The 20124-nt window shown below is 45.1% G+C and overlaps 1 protein-coding gene across 3 annotated transcripts in view; it reads right to left on the reverse strand.

The window, feature by feature from the left end:
• Nucleotides 1–207: 207 nt before the first annotated feature.
• Mpped2 (metallophosphoesterase domain containing 2) overlaps nt 208–20124 on the reverse strand; it is a 180714-nt gene continuing 160797 nt past the window's right edge. For all 3 annotated transcript variants that reach the window (XM_057780885.1, XM_057780886.1, XM_057780887.1), the window contains 3 exons: nt 7328–7443; nt 4007–4120; nt 208–1566 (listed from right to left, as the gene is read on the reverse strand). In XM_057780885.1, coding sequence (XP_057636868.1) covers nt 1448–1566; nt 4007–4120; nt 7328–7443 — 349 coding nt within the window. In that variant the 3' untranslated portion in view covers nt 208–1447. The remainder of the gene's footprint in view (nt 1567–4006; nt 4121–7327; nt 7444–20124) is intronic.

The raw sequence follows: 20124 nt of genomic DNA on the forward strand, positions 1-20124 counted from the left end.
ACTGTCAGTGCCTTATTGATGTACCTGTTGGCCTGTGATTGATTGGCAGGCCACAAACATTTATTAGAAAAAAAAAAAATCCAAACCCAATATTCTAATGGTTCAGAGGGGATTACTTATATTGCACGTAAATAAATCCTCCTGTGCCCGGGGACAAATCTACCATCCTTCCCCTGGTAGCCCAACCACGCAGCACGGATTTAAAAATCTTGCAATTTTTATTTACATATAAAGGCCGCTAGATATAGAATATCACAATAAATTTAAAGAAAACAGCTGCTTTCCTAAATTTTAAGGTAACATAGAATAGAGCTCGATGGCCTCGACAATGGGAGAACAGAAAGGATTATTAGCAACAATATTTTGTGCTAGCGAAGATTGCATCAACACACAGTGCAAAATGGGAGGGGGGAGGAAGTGAGAAGACAATGCAGGGCATTTAAATAGAAAACACGACGAAGCCTTACTTTAGTTCGCTTCCAATGCATCCATTGAAGTCTATACACACTTGTTACTGTACCTAGGCTGAACGCAAGCTCTTTCAGACCTTGAGTTCAGAGGAGGAAGGGGTCAGTTCCTTCGGACTTCCGATATGCTGGTGCACAGCAACGCTTTGCAGTTGGACTGTCCTTGGCAACATTAAACTCCTACCTTAGTCATAATGCACAAAAAATATTTATATATATATAAATCCACATTGAAAAGGAGTCTGCACAGTTTTTTTTTCCTTGCATGAATATCTGCTCTTGACAGATTCTTGTTTCCGTATTTTTAAAGCTCAAATAACTTAAAAGAAACAAACAGCGCGAGTTTGCATAACCCGGATATGGGCCTCTCTGGCTAAGCCTCTGAAGGAGGGCTCTTCTTCCCCAGCTTGGACACAGTCTTTTTTGACAGCCAGTGTGAAGCTAAGGTTTTTCCAGACCTACCTCTGCTGAGATTGCTCTAAATTGGGGCCACATTTGTAAAATAAAAGTGAACTAACACCAAGAAAACAACAACAGAACACATCAAACGATAATCACAGAGCTGTGCAAACCTGGGTGGTTTTCAAAACACTGTCTATGTGTTTCTCTTCTTAGTAAAAATCTTCTTCTTTCAGCTTAAAGCATATTCAAATAAGACTTTTTAAAATCATTTTTTTTTTTTAAAGAAGGCTTGGCTGTCCTTTGGCAAACACTAACAATTTACAACGGCGTGGCCTTTGAGCAAACAGAAGTCATCTTATAGATCCACAATGCTCTTTTGATTTTAAATGGGTACCCCACTTAAAACACAAAAAGAGGCGGCACAACTCTAGCGTCGTTTTTTTTTTTTTTCCTGTTCCAACAATTTACAAAAAGAACTCACAGGATTTGAAAATAAACAAGTCAGAGAATGTAAGTTTATAATTAGAAAAATGGCAGTTTGTAGACCATCCCTCACATTCCAATCGGTGCGGAGAGCTTTAGGAGCCCTGCGGGTTCGGAAGGTCAAATATAATTGGAGGGTTGGTCGGTTGAAAGCTGACTGTACAGGTGGAGGCATTGATGTACGTGGTGTAACCGTCGGTCATGATACCGTACCCTGTAGGAAGACAGTGCCACGATTACCGTAATATAAACAAATGACAATGGCTGAACACAGGGCCACCGGGTAGGTAGCATAACAAAATCGTTATCAGAGGGAGGGGAGATGAAATTCAGTGAGCCTGTCCCATAGATACAAATTTCAGGAATTTCTGTCCAGTTTTGCTCTGGTTTCTCCAAAAGGGGAGGTTTCAAATAACAAAGAGTTATTCTTCCCCGTGCCTCCTTTGCTCAAATACTGAACTGCTTAGGGGAAGGACGTGACACCTGTTTGACCGAGGATAAAGAAAAGTACTGCTCTACCTTCAAAGGATCATTTCTCTTTCAAAAACCTGCATTAACTATTGAACTGAAGGGAAGGAAACAGTCTAAAAGCAGAACCAGGCTCCACGTGGGCTTTGTGGCAGGGGAGGAAGGCAGGAGCTTAGCTGTGGATGTTCTCCTTCCTCATTGCTAGAGTCATCTGTCTCCATAGTGATTGATTCTGCCTTGAGTTATATGGTCTGAACGCTAGGTTCCATTTCACTCAAAAGCATTGCTTCTTCCACTGCGGCAGGGAGGAACATCGCCACAGGATCCCATTTCCTAAATGTACCCAGCTGAGAAAATGCCATGGCACCCTGGCATGTAGACCCCATCTGTGGTTTTTAACATGCTGACATTTTTAGGTGTCTTGGGAGTTTGCACATTTCCCTGGACACCTGAACGCGTCTGCGATGAGACGGTAATTCTCGGTTCACACTGGTCTCCGTGGCACAGGAAAACACAGCCGTGAAGAAATAAAATGACCAGGATATACAGAAATTACTGAGAAGGTTCTTGTCCCTCTACCCTCCCCCCTACTCCATTTGCTAAAAATTTTCCAAGTAAGCTCGTTGAGAGCTTAATGAGGGTCATTGGAAAAAAAATCTCTTAAGAAAAGCAAAGCTGCATTTAAAATGTGCACTGTTTGGTTCCGGGGTCATAAAGTCTTGTTATCTCTCTCCATCAAGAGGCTGGTATTTGCCCTTGCGCTGCCCTCTTTAGCTGTCTTAAGTGAATAAAAGCAAGGCAAGTTTATTTGAATATGATCGCTTCCCTTTAAAGCAACTTTATTATTGTAGGGCTTCAGTGGAATTCTCCAATTGTCTGGCGGGTTTAAGGTAAATTAATGACTTAAACTTCTTTTTTTTTAAGGGTGAAATGCAAACTCAGAGGAATCCCACAGGAATTCAAACTAGTTTTCAAGATAACAGCCAACCCCGTCCCCTGGAAATGCAGTTTAGAGAGGCAGCCCCATCTCTAGGTGATTCTCCCCTTCCCTTAGGGAGCACAAGAGACTGAAGTTCACGGCCTCCCCGCCCCCAACACCCTGCCTCCTGCCCAGGAACTGGCTGCCACTCTACTTCCCAGACACTCATCTGGTGCCTGTGCTTGGAGCAAGCTGAATTTTCTCTAGCCTTAGGAGGATGCTTTATCAATATGGTCTTTATTACCCACGTAACTAGGAAGCCATCATGCCTGTGGACTCTGTGGGGGTAAGCTACATTCCGTTTCACCAAACACACAGCCTCACACACTTCAACTTGACTCTGACATTCATAAATAACTTCAGAGAGCCAGAGCGAACAAGGGCTAGGAAACACGGCAGCTGCCCACATGAATGTTTTTGCTGCACACAAATGCGCATGCCCGGGCCAGTCTTGTGGGTTCCCAGACCCTGAAATTGGCTGACAGAATACTCTGCTTCTCTACAAAAGCCCAGTGACATCTGGATTGAAAAAGGCAGAGCAGACAAAATTCAGAGCTGCGAAGGTTTCTTGAGGCTTTTGTGTTCTGGGACCTTGACTCAGCTTACCTTGAAGGCAGAAAGCAAAGAATGGATATTTTCTCATTTAGAGATTTCATTGTTCCAGGTCGCCTCAGCTGCAGCCAACAGTGCTAATCATTTCTACAACTCTAAGCTTAGTAGGGAAATGCTGATCTGCAGAGTGGCTCCTTCCACAACCGTTCCTTGCACGTCCACAGTAATTCTGCAGAGAATGTCTTGTGTTCCTGGTTCTTTCTGGGCTGTCATATAAGACCCCGCAGGGACTACAGATGCTTTAGGTTGTACCCAACCTTGAGAACATCTCGTCCAATTCCCTTAAACAGGGAAGTTGGCTTTATTGGTCTGCAGCCATCTTTATTTCTCGGTAGAGCCCCTAGGTCCCAGTGCTGCCTGGGAGATTGTGGGTTTTGTGGTAAAGTAAGCCACACAAGGTTCTCCCTCGCCATTCTATTTAAAAGACAGCAATGCAAACTACTTATCAGCTTTATACACGTGGGTTTTCTCATGAGGTTTCATCTCCTAACGGGTTCCTTTGCGATAAAGTTTGAGAACCACCGTTTCCACCATTCCATCTAGCTGATGCTGCCTGCTGGGGAGTGTGAGGTCATGGATACCCCTGTGTTCTTACCTTCATGAATTCCTCCGAACACATGGAGCTTCGGCCGAACCCGCCTCTGGACCGTGTTTAAGAGCTCCACGCAGCCCACCCTTTGGAGCTCCTTTGGAACCCAGTCCCGGAAACCTAAGGACAGAATGCAATCAATACTCTTAATTCTCCTTTCTCAGGTAAGGTTTCGTTCCGACTTTCAGGAAGCCATAACTCACAGAGGCTTTATTATGTTATCCGTAATCTTAGCTTCTCCATTAAAGCCCACAACGCGCTTAAGGAACTTTCACTCGTCACTTTGTCTTCTTTGGATTCTTGATTAATTTTTTTCTTTGGTTTCCATTCCTCCCCTCCAGTTAATTAACATTCTTTTCCTGCAAGAAGTCTGATTTATTCAGCCACAGGTTTCAGATCTTCGTGAGATCAATGACACCTTTCCCGGCAGCCCCGTAATGGCTCTTTCCTCCTCCATTTTCTCTGTTGCTTTCTTTTTTCAAAATTCTTTCTTATATGTAGATTTACCAATACCAGTCCACTCCCATGATGGTTCACGGAGAGGGGATGTGAAAGAGCTGCCTGGGAACTGGCCACAGGATGCCTGGTCCGCTTAGAGATGTCCCTCTTAACCCCTGGGGCTTCCTGACAGATAGCTTCGGACTACCAGTTGCTCCTCCACTCCCCTCTGGCCACAGACAACATGACCTCATGGTGGCGTGCAGCAAGCTTGGGCTAATTGACTAGTTTTAAAGTAAAAGCCACTTAGTCCTCTGCTTAATGCAGAAAATCTATTAAAAAAAAACCTGACATCAATTATAGCAAAAGTCAGCTATCCAGATAATTATAGTCTAAAATGAAATCCATACACCTCAGCAGGATGGGTCCAAAGAAGGCAGGTGGGATGAAAGGCTAAATCATAATCTGTGCGAATCCATTCGACAGATCCATTAGGTGCTTTCTACTGTAGAAATGGCTGGGCAGGAAGGGACAGTTTCTGTTCCGTTTGCCTAGGCAGTACGCATGAATATTTAGTCTCCGTAAAGACAGGCTAACTGGAATGTGGGGCGTGACTGGACAAAGTAGGAAGACTACCAGACGAAAGAGTGCCTATCAAAAATCAGGGCAGGGTATTTAAAACTATTAAGAAAAGTGGGGAATTCTGAATCCACGGTGATTATCATTATTACCTCATGGATGTGCTCTCTTGAAGAAGGAAAAATACTTCACTGTGTATACGAGCACCTCAGATATCATCTTGCTGAGACTATAAGAGCAGACAGTAAACAGCACCTACAGCTTCCTTCACACTGGGAATTCAAACTCTTCAGCCTCCCCCTCAAATACAGCAGTCTTCAAAGAAGCCGAGTCTTAAAGCTTTACATTGTGAAAGCTTTGCCTCTCTTCTTACAAAGCTACTAGGTGTGAACCTCCCTCTGATATAAGTACAGCCTGGTTTACCTCATTTATACTACAAAAAGAGGGATGGTAGCCTCTGCTGGAAGAGTAACCAGGATGTTGGGATTCTGTAGAATCTACTGTTGAGCCTTAGCTGTTACTACCACTTGCTTCGTGCCAAAAGGAATGACTTCGTTGTCAACTGGCTGTTCTGTGTGAAGTCATAGGGTAAGGAATGCTCCAGTGATGGACTGCTTCTGTGCTGTCTGCTAGCCAAGACCCTCACCACGAACCGCACCCAACCGGACTGCAGCTATCCAAGACCAACTCAATGACCTGTGCCCACCCAGGCTGCTCAGGTAGAGGGGCCAGGCTCGCTGCAATGCTGTCCCTGCGAGGTGCTCTTGCTAAGTAAGGCATGCTAGTCAAAATATGTCGTTAGCAATTTAATGATTACATAAGTCTAAATAAGGAAATAAATCGGTGACGATTTGATTAGGATCATTGGCAAACACAGTCCTGGAGAATGCTGGATGCGGTGAAGTGCACCAGCGAGCATGCGCATGGTGAACCCATGCGCACTACATCAGCTGCAACAGAACTAGCCTCTTCCTCACTTCCCCCGCGGGCTCCAGGGCTCAGCCTCCACTTTCCTTTTCAATTGTTCAGAAAACATGGAGCGCCCCCCCCCCATCATAAGGGAAGGAAAACAGCACTGAGTGGCTCTTAACAGGGGTATTTACAAAGGCTAAATATGCCTCAGGAATGAGTAATAAAATGTGTGGTTCTGCAGACTGATACAAGAGGGAAGGGCCATGCTCAACAAGGTAGCAACAGAAATCCTGAAAGCCACTTAGACCAGGAAAACTGTTAATACAGTGCATTATAATAATACGAAAAAGGTGTCTACCCCTTAAAAATAAATCAATAAATACCAGCATCTGTATTTAAAAGTAAATATCTGAATTTTCTGAGCCTGCTTTAGCTGGGCAGGAAGTGTCCTGGCATAATTCACAGGGTGGTGGACCCTGGTTGGAAATGTTCTATAGCAAGCTAAACCAATGACAAGCTCATGAATAATCAGGATCTAATTACTTAAATCATATAACCATCTCCTGACCGTAGTCTGCATCACTAGGGAGGTAGCTTTGACACCAGAGAGAATATAAATCGGGATGTCGTCACAATATATATGCCTGAAGAATAATAGGTCCATAAGTAAATTTCACAGCAAGTTCTTATTGAAAATACTTCTTTTTTTTTTTAAACAAAAAACTTTTTTTCCTCATATAATCAGCTCAAATGTTCATCTTTAAAGATACCCCAGGCCAATGCTCTGTGTCAAAGGAAAAATGTGTTTCTTTGGACTCAAATTCAGATGGCCATGACTGATAGGTCTCTGTCTTCTTCTGTGTCCTCTCTTACCCCTTCACTGGAAGGGAACACAGTTCTTAAAATAAATTACCAAGCTTAAAAAACTGGTGTTGGGCTGGGTGGTGGTGGCACATGCCTTTAATCCCAGCACTCGGGAGGCAGAGGTAGAGGCGAATCTCTGTGAGTTCGAGGCCAGCCTGATCTACAAGAGCTAGTTCCAGGACAGGCTCCAAAGCTATATAGAAACCCTGTCTCGAAAAACAAAACAAAACAAAACAAAAAACAAAAAACAAAAAAAAAAAGGGGGAAAAGACTGTGGTGTTCTCTGCTCATTTGATTCTTTTTTCCCTGACTCTACTTTAAAAGAAAAAACAAAGTCCTGAACTCCTGTCAGCCTAGCAGAGCTGCTGAATTTACTGACCACGCTAGGTTTCTTTAGAGACACTGACTCTCTCTTTTTTTGCATTCACTGTTTCTTTTTTCTAAAGGAAAATTATTAATTCTCCAAAGAATTATTCATTATACTGGGGGAGGGGGGCGCATCTTATGACAAAGGACAACCTTTGCTCCACTTACCTAGAGGAGGTCCATGTGTCATGAGTATGTCGATGCCCTCGGGGATGAGGTTCCATTTGTCCAGCAGAGACTGGCCTCTGGGTAGGTTAAAGCCCCATCCATTAAACCACGGGGTCCTTTGGGGAGATAACGCACACGGGTCAGGCAGCTGCACGGGACTCCACAATGTCACATTTCTCACGCACATCCACCCACGGCTTGCAATGCTCTCTTTTCGCTTTTGATGGCTGGCCCTGGCAGCAGGCTGCTTTTCTGTTGACTGCTTCAAAACCAAGCCATTTGAAAGCAGGCATGGAGCCTACAAATTGTTTAACTGAAAAGAGCACGGGAGCCTCAACAGTGGAGAGTTTCCCGACAGGCTTCTGACAAAACTGTGACAATGCTTTTTCTCCCCCAAACCTTACTGCTTCCCAAGATAGCCAGTCCTGGGCCACAGCATTGCCAGCTTCCCTTAGGGCTGCAGAGATGAGAAACCCCACCAGTACTTCCTGACTCTCCCCATTACTGCAGGGATCCTTTTTAGTCTCAGAGAAAAGGACACTTGACTAGAGGGGAAAAAAAAAAATCTCTGTCCACTGAAATGTCCTGAACAGACTGGATGGAGGCTGCTGAAAAGAGACTGGGGGCTCTGAAGAGGAAAAGGGGTTTACCCAAAGTTCTTCCTGCCACCACAGGGAAGATTCCGGGGACATTCCTGGTCCCTCTGCAATCTGCTTCCCACAGCACCTCTGAGCATCTCCCGACAATACCCACGAGCATCTTCCTGGAGCTTCCACTTCAGGATTACATCTCTGAGCTGGAGGATATGGAGGCAAAGGAACGGGGATGCCTCAATGGTGCCTTGCTTACAAATGTCCCGTTTGCTAGTGAGACAGCAAAGACCTTCTCTCTATAAATCCTGCAGGCCTAACGTGCTTCTACAAGGCGCTTCTGATTGTACCCATCCAAAACATTTAAGCCGAACACATTCTCTGAAAATGACTGTTTTGTTCCGTAGGGAAATTCCAGTTTGCTCGGGCCACTTGCAAATGACAAGATGTGTAAGTTTTCAGCTCGTGTTCGACTTTTTCTTCCAGCTCAGCCTGCCCACTGCTGGTCACAGCTGAGCAAATGTAGACTGTGCTCTCATTTGAAGACAATCCATGGCCAAATGAACAGGATTATCTCAAGAATCCAAACTTAGAAACATTGACAAAACATTCATTTGGTGGTGGGAACACACAGTCAAGATCAGGGGTGGAAAGATGGCCTTTTTCCTCATGTAAACATCCACATTTCACGCGACAACCTCAACCTCCCATTGTGGTGAAGGCGGAAAGTTCAAGAAAGAAAAGACTGGCTCTAAAAAGAGAAAACCAATAAAGCAGCTATGTACTTCCTACCCTCTTTCCAAGGCCACCATCTTCCTGGAGTTTCTGACTTGCGATACGATAATAAAATGGGACTACTCCTCAAGACAGCTGTTGTTCGTTCGATGTTTATATTGTCAGGGTTCTATTCTAAGCACTTTTTCTCACACACTTCATCCTCACCAGGTTAACACTTCTGAGATGGATAGTGTTATCATCCCCATTTTACAGATGACGAAACCAAACTTGGCCCTAAATCAAGGCAATCTGGTTCCAAAACCAATGAATTTAACCACGGTGCCAAATCTTCTTCCTATGTGCTACCTGAAGTAAATAACTCACCTTAAATGAACCACTTTTGGGCTCTTTCAGTTTGCCCGGGGCTTGAAGCCAAATGCTATCTCCATTTCATGGTTTGGAAATCAAGCAATAATAAGATGGCAGGTCCAGCTCTTTCCTTCTTCTGGTGACAATGTTGTATTGTCTTTGGTAAGTTACTCCCTCCCTGAAATAATACATGTGCTTCTGGTAAGGCTCCTATACTCTGGATCCTGGATGAAGCAACTTGCATTTGCCTATATGGTGATTCACTTCCAAGTGCACACACGGCACCCAAGCTGGGCAGCTGAGTGTCATCCTCGGGATTTTGCTAAAGAGAATGTCATGTTTCTTCTCTGGAATCTCAAGTCTCAAGGACTGTGCAGTCCTGGAACTTTCTGGGAGATATCTCAGCTGTCTTCTAGGCAGTCTCTGCTTGGGAATCAACAGACCACCAAAGTAACCCAAGACAAGAAAGAGCTGTCCTCGGTCAACACGACAAAACGACAGCCTACAGAATGGGAAAAGATCTTCACCAACCCCACAACAGACAGGGGGCTGATCTCCAAAATATACAAAGAACTCAAGAAATTGGTCATTAAAAGAACAAATAATCCAATAAGAAAATGGAGTACAGACCTAAACAGAGAACTCTCAACAGATGAATCTAAAAGGAATCTGAAAGACCCTTAAGGAAAGGCTCAACATCCTTAGTTATCAGAAAAATGCTAATCAAAACAACTCTGAGATTCCATCTTACACCTGTAAGAATGGCCAAGATCAAAAACACTGATGACAACTTATGTTGGAGAGGTTGTAGGGAAAAGGGAACACTCCTGCATTGCTAGTGGGAGTGCAAGCTGGTACAGCTCCCTTGGATATCAGTATGGCGATTTCTCAGAAAATTAGGAAACAACCTTCCTCAAGACCCAGCAATACCGCTTTTGGGTACATATCCAAAGGATGCTCAACCGTGCCACAAGGACATGTGCTCAACTATGTTCATAGCAGCATTGTTTGTCATAGCCAGAACCTGGAAACAACCTAAATGCCCCTCGACTGAAGAATGGATAAGGAAAATGTGGTACCTTTACACAATGGAGTACTACACAGCAGAAAAAAAAACCAACATCTTGAAATTTGCAGACAAATGGATCGAGCTAGGAAACATCATTTTGAGTGAGGTAACCCAGACCCAGAAAGACAATTATCATATGTACTCACTCATAAGTGGTTTTTAAACATAAAGTAAAGAAAATCAGCCTACAAATCACAATCCCAGAGAACCTAGACAGCAATGAGGACCCTAAGAGAGACATACATGGATCTAATCTACATGGGAAGTAGAAAAAGATGAGATTTCCTGAGTAAATTGGGAGCATGGGAACCTTGGGAGAGGGTTGAAGGGGAGGGGAGAGAAAATTGTAGAGCTCAATAAAATCAACAACAACAAAAAAGAAATGTTAGAAGAAAAAGCAAAAGAAAGAGATGTCCTTAGACACAGGCATTCAGCTGGGTCTGACACCAAGAGCACTCCTCCTTTCAAGTATAAGGGCCAACAAGATCCTTTTCTTTTCATTAGCTTTTGTTAGGTTCCATTTCTAAAAACTGAAAGTTCAGGTTCACAACCACGGAACCTGCATAAAAATGAGCCGTGTATCTGTTGCGAGCTACAGTGCTCCCTGCTTTCGCCGTGACTGTATCTCCTTAAATGGTAAGGGCCACTGAAGGAATTCGGCTAACCTTAAAATAGGGACATCATCCTGGATTATGCAGGTGGGTCCAGGGTGACCCTCCAAGGCCTCTAACAGTAGAACAAAGGGCGGTGGAGGTGACATGAGGGGAGCAACGAGAAAAGACCGAATCTGATGACGTTGCCACCTTTGAGGATGGAGCAAGAGGACTCGGAGGCTTGAAATGGGATGGTTTTGAAAGCTGGATAATGTAAACATGAAAAGTGCGTTAGTTGTTGGTGGGGTGTGGCGGCGCATGCCTTTAATCTCAGAACTTGGGAGGTGGAGGCTGGCAGATTTCTTAGTTAGAGGCCAGTCTGGTCTACATAGCCAGTTCCAGGCTAGCCCCAGGACTATATCACACACACACACACACACACACACACACACACACACACACACACACACAAATCCTTCTGAGACTCTCAAGAGAAATGCAACAGTGTCACACTGAATTTTAGTTCAGTAGCACTAGAGACAGACTTCCGACAAACACACCTATATGACAAATGTGTTGTGTGTTGATACAAGCTCCTGTTGACTGGTTAAAGGAGAAACAGGAAGGAATCAGTATCGACCATGCTTTAGATAGCTGGGAACTATGGGGCCTGTGAGCAGTGCTGGGCCTCACTTGGTATACAGCATGTGCTCCATTGACACAGCCTGACCTGTTGACTTTCAGATTTCTTTGAAAAGCAATAGTCATTGCCCTGTTCCTGCTTAGTCAGGCAGCCCTGGGCACCAGGCCTGGAGGAAAGCCCGAGGCTCTTGCAGAAAGGAATCCACCACCAGTCTTGTTCGCTCTTGTCCTCTGGCCTGTCCATCCTCAGGTTCTTCCATGGTTTCATTCGGGTTTTTAAAAAAGAGTTCCCCTGCTTGGAAACGCCTGCCCTTCTCTCCCTTCCAACCACCCTCGTCCAAGATGTGTCTTAAAAGTAAAAACAAAACAAAACAGAAAACCAACTACAGAACCCAAGGAAAACTTAGCATTTTGGCAGAAGAGAGAAGAAAGAAAAATAAGCAAAAACATCTGCTTTCCTAAATTCTGAAAACAAGCTTCTGGGGCTTTGGTTTTTATTTGGATGGAAAATAGAGAAGGGTCTGAAAAAGTCCCAAGCACACCCAAGTTGTGGGCTCAGCAAAGGGCTCTGATTCTGCTGGAGGCAGCCGGCTTTGAGTCCCCAGGACACCCTAGGGGGTCTCAGAGTCAAAGGAACAGGAGTTAATTTTTTCAGACTTTCCAATGTCTCACTGTAAGTTCTTCTCTCAGAAGCCCATAGTCACACCTATCCCATTCCCAGTACTCAGTTTTCCAGGGAAAGACAAGGCTGAACTCGTGGCCCACAGGTAATCCAAACTGCACTTGGTTAATGTTAAGCTTGTGACAAAAAGCAGAAGGGTCCAAGTTAATGAAAAAGACTTAACATGTCTGGCTTTCATTCGAACTCGAGTCCATGTGCGTGTGACAGCGAGTGGTTAAGCTACGGTGACAGGAATATTTACCACCAGGACACTGATACATTTTATACAGGGCCTTTATCTAGATTATTGGCTTGAATTCTTCACAGCACTCCTTAACCATGTATTATCATTCTATATTTAGATAGAAGCATGACATTCATGATAGTTCGCCCACATCTCCACAACTAGTATTTGTAGTTACTGTGTGACCCCAAATAGGCCAGCTCCAAAGGTTACGGCCTTCCATTGAACAACAGAGACAAAAAACCTTTTCGTGAGATTTTAATGTGGGGTCTCAGACTTATAATGTAAAAATAAAAGGTTGCTGCATCTGTCTATCAGTCTGAATCATTCCAGAAGATGGTGTGGAATTGTGAGGTGGTTCTTAAGGAAAACAAGTGTTATACAGTCATTTTGGGTCTGACGGTTCCTCTCTCTCCTGAACGTGAGGCTTTCTCATAAGACAGTGGCAGGAAGCCAAGGAGAGAACCGTCTGCTGATACTGTCCAGAACCAGTCCGGCATGGGAAAAGAAATGGGGCCTCCGAAAGTCGAGAGACTTGGGTGCTAATTCTTATTCTGTGCTCAAATCTCTTGCTCATGTGGACCTCTCAGTGTGTGGGGGACTCAGTCATGGGTTTCAAGATCGCTTTTAGGATGTGGACATTTTCTGTAGGAGCCAGTACACAGAGCAGGCTAATCCGGAGGCTTTCTGCCCAGGGAGCGGGAAAGACAGCCCCGAGGGCAGCTCAGTCCAGCAGCCTTGCCCCTCCTTCGTAGCCCGTGCCACCCGGGGCAGCTGGCAACACCTGGCACTTGAACTTCTTGTGGTATAAAGCTCACCACAGTCTACCATTCTGTGCAGGTTCTGAGTAAAACTGTGACTTACTCTCAGTGAACTGTCCAAACTGCCTGTGAGAGGCCCAGAGCATTGTGGGAGATGCGTCTGCTCGGAACGGAGGTGGGCTCTGCCAGTGTCGGTGAATAATGCTCTACCCAGTTCAGTTTGAAACATGAGATCCCAGCACCGAGCCCGTCAGGGTTCCTCTGGAAAATATGTGCATAGCTAACCTCCAGAGCCCCACAATGGGTTTTGTTCTGCAGCGACGAGGGGGGGGGGCGGCAGGGGGAAAAGGGGGGGAGGAATCCCAGGAACAATGTCTAGTGCCTTGGCCAAGGACTTGGTAATTAGCTGTGACTAACAAATACCACATGGGAACCAACTTGTAAGAAAGGCGCTCACAAAGCACCTTAGTGCTAGGAGGCCGAGCTGCGCCTGAGACCCGTCCCCTCCTGGGGAGAAGGGGAGCAATTCCATCTGCTTGAAACTACCGACCGGGAACCGAGGCTCCGATGGACGGTAACTGGGGACGCTTTCAAGACGCCAATCAGTGCTTGGCTGTCGGCCTCTGTGGCTGGACTTCCTAGAGCCGGGGGAGTTACGAGAGTTAACAGGCAGAACTGGTTGGAAACAACGTCAATAAAAAAAAAAACCAAACCCAGGCCATTTAGACGGAAACAGGCCGAGATGGAATCGCTGCAAAGGTCATCTGTGTTTGCAGTACACAGCGCATTGGGCGCAGGCTGAAGGAGCTGCTGGCCATAAATCCTGGGAGGCCGGGACAAAGAATGGTTGTTTACTCCCCCACAAACTTCAGGGGGACGGAGCCTGTCCTAGCCAGGCAGGATTTGCAAACAGGAAAATTGGAGGTCAGGTGTGCTGCTCTGATTCCCAGCCCTGGTGAGTCAGTGTCCACGTAGATGGACAGACAAGCACTGGGTTGGCTGTTCCACAAAGCCGGCTTCTGATGGGTAGGGTCTCCTGAGTACTTCAGCAAGGCTCAGAAGCCCTGGGGTGTCTCTCTCATTTCCTCAGTAGCTGTGAAGGGGAGGTCAATGGTTCCTGTAACATCCAGCACAGGGACCCGGCAGGCTGGCCTTGATACAGCCGTGAGAACCCGGAGGTGCTATAAAAGCCAGCCATTCTTGTTAAAGAGGCAGAGGTTAAGAGCACGGATTATGGAGTCAAGCAGACCCATGTTCAAGTCCCACACCTGCCAATCACTTCCCTGCCTTCTTGGAGTTTTCAGCTTCCCTCACCTTTGAAATAAAAATAGTTATCTTCCAATGTAGATAAGATAACAGTATGTAAAACCTTTGGCAGGACGCTGGCTGGGAGCGCTAATTTGCAGTTTCTATTTATATATTAGCAATATATCTGTTTATATGTGTATATATGTGTATCCACATGTGTAAATATGTGTCCACACAGAGAAATGCTCAGGCTCTTCCTTCCTTCCAGAATTTTCAGCCAAGTACTCGACAAATCATAGAACCCCCTGCTCCAGATGCTTTAAAGGTCCCCGGTGAACCAGCAAGCCTTACTAGAAGGCTAGACAGCCTGATTTCATCCGGCTGATTACTTATTAAAGGCTTTTCCTCGGTCTGTGTTTGAGTGGAAGATTTTTCAGAGGCTCACATTCCTTCTCTCAGTCTTGTACAGACAAACCCCTAAATGCAAGTGCATAGGGCAAATGGTTAGTCAAGGCTGCTCAGGTGGCCGGCACAGGTGATTAGATTGTGGCAAGATCTTTAGCTGAGGAAGCTTAGAGTGTGTGTGTGTTTGGGTATTTAGGGTTCTTCAAATATTTATAATAGGGGACTCAGAGAGGTTCTACTGGAGGAACTGAAAAGCTACTAACTGATGGCGTCAGTGCTGCCTGGCACCCCCATTCAATAAGATTCAGAAACCAGGTGCCAGTTTGCACACACACCAATTTCCTATGCAGCGGTCCTGCAGAACCACAGCCTTCTCCTTTAGTCCCGGTGCTCCCACGACCATCCATCCCGCTCCAACTGCGCGTTATACTAGGTCCAAGAGAAGCTAATTTAAGCACCGCTGGTGAAAACCAGCCCAGCACTCCACATGCCATGAAGCTGTCATGATAATTCTGGATCTCCAGCTCACCTGACGGCTGAGCCCTCCTCTGCTTGCAAAGCGTCCCTGACAGTTAGAGAGAGCAGTTTCCTGGCACCAGACCTGTCATCCTGAATATCCAGATGAAAGGCAGACACCTGTCCCCTTCTCCACTCCTGCTCCCTCCTTTCCTGCCTTGTTTTCCCCTCCTTAGCTCTGGATTTGGAGAAGCCCTCCTTCCCTCTCCTACACAAACCTTTCCTTTGGGCAGCCTGCAAGCTACTCGCCCAAGTAATTTAAAAAATGTCTTGTTGTGACCCACAGACTGATTTGAAACAAGGACAAAGACACACAGACACAGATACAAACAGACACACACGCATGCACACACGTGCGCCCACGTGCACACACACACACACACACACACACACACACACACACCATTGACAGCAGAGAGAGGGAAATGCAACTTCAAGCTTTGTGCCCTGTGCAGCTGCTTGGACAGCCTGCCTTGCCAGACCAGCGGCTCAGCTGCCTCCAAAGGGCACTGCAGGCTTTTCTTTCAACAGCTGTCTTGTCCCAGCTCTTCACTGGGACTTTGTAGTGTCTTCTTTTGTTAGAAGGAGCTTGGGATGAAAAGACACCGTTTTGATAAAAGGTAGTCCTGGGTGACAAATGTGGTCTGTGTGCTCTGTGTGCAAAGGGATGAAGCCGTACCAAGAAGTCCCCTGAGCCCCACGACCTACAAGTGGGGCTTCTTAAGTCAAAGGATCAGACACTTCAGCCTTTGCCAACATGCCAACTGTGCCCCTGTCTTGTAACTAACAAGGAGCATGTGTCAGAAGCATGCCTCTGCTATCGTTCCCTTCTCCTCCTGGAAACAAGGCAGTGTGAACTGTGCTTGCTTTAGGAATCAAGAAAACAAGTCATTATGAGCCATTGTCAAACATGGTTAGCGATGAATTATTAAAAATAATGTTCCAGTGTCTGTACAGTCCTCCCAAGCATCTTGGCCTTTAATCTTATAAACAAGTTCTGTTGAAGAAGAACAAATTGGGGAGATGTGGGTAGGGTGAGAGAGCTTGCCTCACAAGCATGTGGGCCTGAGCTCATTGCCCTCGCATTCACATTACAGCCAGGTGTGGCTGTGCATTCCTGTAACCCCCAAGCTGAGCGGGCTGGGGACAGGGATAGGAAGATCACTGGGGCTTGTTGGTCAGAGTGACAGAGGGAGACACCTGATCTTCTCTTCCAGCCTCCACACCAGACATGTATACCCACCCACACATAAGTGTGCACACACATACGCATATACATACACACACACAGACACACACCACCACCAGCAGCAGCATAGCAGGGAAAAAAGTCTTTTCAGCCCCTTCATGTCTTTCATCCTCACTCCATATGGCAGAGAAGAAGACAATGTCACCCACCACACTATGAGAGCCCTCTGGCAGGGCACAAGAAAGCTCACAGCAAGACAGCTGGTATTCTTGTGGGCAGGATAGGAGTTGGGCATGACCTGGTGCTTATAGGAGTGCTATTTTGCAGCCAAAAAAATCAAAAGTGCCTTCAGTTAAAAACAAAGGTGCCCCATCATCCAATAAAAAATGGAGTACAGACCTAAACAGAGAACTCTCAACAGATGAATCTAAAATGGCTGAAAGACACTTAAGGAAATGTTCACCATCCTTAGTCATCAGAGAAATGCAAATCAAAACAACTCCGAGATTCTATCTTACACCTAAAAGAACAGCCAAGATCAAAAACACTGATGACAACTTATGCTGGAGAGGTTGTGGGGTAAAAAGAATACTTCTGCATTGCTGGTGGTAATGCAAGCTGGTACAACCCCTTTGGATGTCAGTGTGGTGATTTCTCAGAAAATTAGGAAACAACCTTCCACAGGACCCAGTAATACCACTTTTGGGTATATATTCAAAGGATGCTCAATTATGCTCATCTATGTTCATAGCAGCATTGTTTGTCATAGCCAGAGCCTGGAAACTGAAATGCCTCTCAACCAAAGAATGGATAAGGAAAATGTGGTACATTTATACAGTGGAGTACTACACATCAGAAAAAAATAATGACATCTTGAATTTTGCAGGCAAATTGATGGAGCTAGAAAACATTATTTTGTGAGGTAACCCAGACACAGAAAGACAATTATCACATGTACTCACTCATAGGTGGTTTTTAAAGATAAAGCAAAGAAAGCCAGCCTACAAACCACAATCCCAGAGAACTTAGACAACAATGAGGACACTAAGAGAGACTCACATAGATCTAATCTACATGGGAAGTAGAAAGAAAAAGACAAGATCTCCTGAAAAAATTGGGAGCATGGGGACCTTGGGGGAAAGGGAGGGGAGCAGAGAAAAATGTAAAGCTCAATAAATATCAATAAAAAAAACAAGTAAAGGTGCCCCTGCTCAGACTGGCACCATCACTAAAAGGGCCTGAACCGAGCAGCCCACAAACAGAACTGCATTTAGGATTTCCCCCAGCAGGGAGGATTCTGCAGCAAAGGCATCACAAGAAAGGTAGCTTATCTCCTAGAGAGAGCTAAAACAAATCAGCATTCTATCCTTTAGGCAGGGAAATGGACAATATATTATTGCAGTAAAATATACACCACACAAAATTTCTCTTTAATGATAATTGGATTCTATGAAGTATTTTCCCCATGATGCATGACTGTCACCGCTGCCCACCCTTAAGCTCCGTACACGTCAGTAAGTGATAACCTCCATTGGGTCACTTCTCTAGCCCTTGGTAATCACTCTTACACGCTCTGTCTCTGTAAACTGGGATAATCTGGAAACCTTGCATAAGTAAAATCATCCAACAACTATCTGTGTCTGGCTTATTTCTCTTAGCGTAATGTTTTTATAACTTACCACGTGTCACAAATCCACTCCTTTTGTGGTTGAATGACATCCCATTCTTTGGGAATGCAGCATTCACTGTTTACCTAAGAGTTCAGAATGCCTGGTGCGTGCCCAGCGCTAAGCTTGGCTATACAGAGACACAGAAAGTGAATTCCAGCCATTTTCTTTGTGTAGCACATATTTAGTAGGTAGGATGTTCGGAGTTGGGGGGGGTGACTCTGCGAGCCCCCAGGACATCCCCTCATCCATTGGATACCTTTTGGTTTGGGTGCCTGTCTTGTACCATCTTCTGGCAAACTGGCAAATCCTAGGCAAAGACAATCCTTGGCAGCTTTCCTACAAAACCCATAGCCAGTCATAAAAGTGCTGTTCGCGGAACTCCTTAAATCCGGCTGTCCTTTCTAAGCGGTCTGACTTCAGAGCATCTCCAGGAATCACCTAATGAGTCGAAAAATAAGCTAGCAGTTCCCAAAGTGGATCAGTGCCTAAACAAGAAGGGACCCGTGGAATACTTGAACTTTGGGGAAGTTGCCTTTCTCTGTAAACACTCCTAACATGCAGGAAACACAAAAGCTACCTCCCAGAAGAGACCAAGCCAGGGGGCAGTGTATGTCACATGCCTGACTGGTGCTAAGGTACAGAATGAACAGGACAGAGAAAAGAGGTGGGAAGGCTGCCAAGTGCTTGGGCACTGGGCAGAGAACGCCTGTGTTTTCCCCTCCCCTTCCTTACCTGTGGCCCTGCTACAAGAACCAAGCAGGGTCTGCTTTATTCAGGTTATAAAGAGCAAGAAGAAGTGGAGGAGAGCGCAGGGCTAGCTGCAATTAGTCTTGTTACAGAGTAAGCCCTTGAGAATTGATTGCAATGGATACCTGAAGACTGATGAAGTCTCTGCCCCAAATAGAAGAGATCGTACTGTACGACAGAGCAACAGGGGATAGTGCCACAAGGGGGGTAGACCCAGGGAAGTCCAGAGAGGATGGTATCATGGGTGGGGCAATAGGTGAGAGTCTGTATGATACAGGACGGGGTGATAACCTGTAGTAGAGTAAAGGCTGGTAAGATAGGGGATTGTGTGATAACTAGAGGGTAGTGGGGCGGGGCTGGTACGATAGAGAATAGTGAGCTAGAGGGTAGTGCAGCCGGGGCTGGTATGATAGAAAATAGTGAGCTAGAGAGTAGTGCAGTACAGGGTGGTATCATAGAGGATGTACATACGTTAGAGGATAGAATCACACTTCACTGCGTTTGGTTCAGCTCAGAGTGTGTTAGAATGTGTAAGACATTTATGTTGTTAACAATGCTTTCTTTTACATAGTACGTAATATTCTGCGGCCCAACAGGGATGCAGCTGAGGAAGAATTCACTAGGAAGATAGTCCATCACCTGAAAACAAACTTCAAAAGAATAGCTGATAAGTTGATGGGAAAGCCCAGTGTAGTCCAAGTTGAGAAGGCAAACCGGAAGCTTGGTGGCTTCAGACAACTCCCCGTGGTGATTCCAACCCCTGGCACAGGATAGTCATCAACCGGATGAAGAGAGAGTCTTCATGACTTCAGGAGAAAATGTGTATTCGTCGGTGGTCAGTGGAAATCCAAAGTTTCAGCTTTTAATATATCAATATAAATTAAAGCACTATATTGAAGAGGTATGGAGAGAGTGGACATCCTTGTCGTGTTTCTGATTTTAGTGGGATGGCTTTGAGTTTCTCTCCGTTTAATTTAATGCTAGCTGTTGGCTTGCTGTAAATAGCTTTTATTATATTTAGGTATGACCCATGTATCCCTAATCTCTCCAAGACCTTTATCATAAAGGGGTGTTGAATTTTGTCGAATGCTTTTTCAGCATCTAATGAAATGATCATATGGTTTTTTTCTTTCAGTTTATTTATATGGTGGATTACATTGATAGATTTGCATATGTTGAACCAGCCCTGCATCTCTGGGATGAAGCCTACTTGATCATAATGGAAATTTTTAAAAAAATCTTGGAGAAATCCCAGATCATGACAAATATTTTTCTTAGGGTAAATGTATTAGGGGTGGTTTTCTCCTTTTTATCATTTCTTACTTTTATAAACAATGACCACATACCAGTTAGGGAAAAAAAGTTATTCTGTGTAA

This window comes from Chionomys nivalis, chromosome 9 (genome assembly GCF_950005125.1).
Source record: "Chionomys nivalis chromosome 9, mChiNiv1.1, whole genome shotgun sequence".
Classification (NCBI taxonomy): domain Eukaryota; kingdom Metazoa; phylum Chordata; class Mammalia; order Rodentia; family Cricetidae; genus Chionomys; species Chionomys nivalis.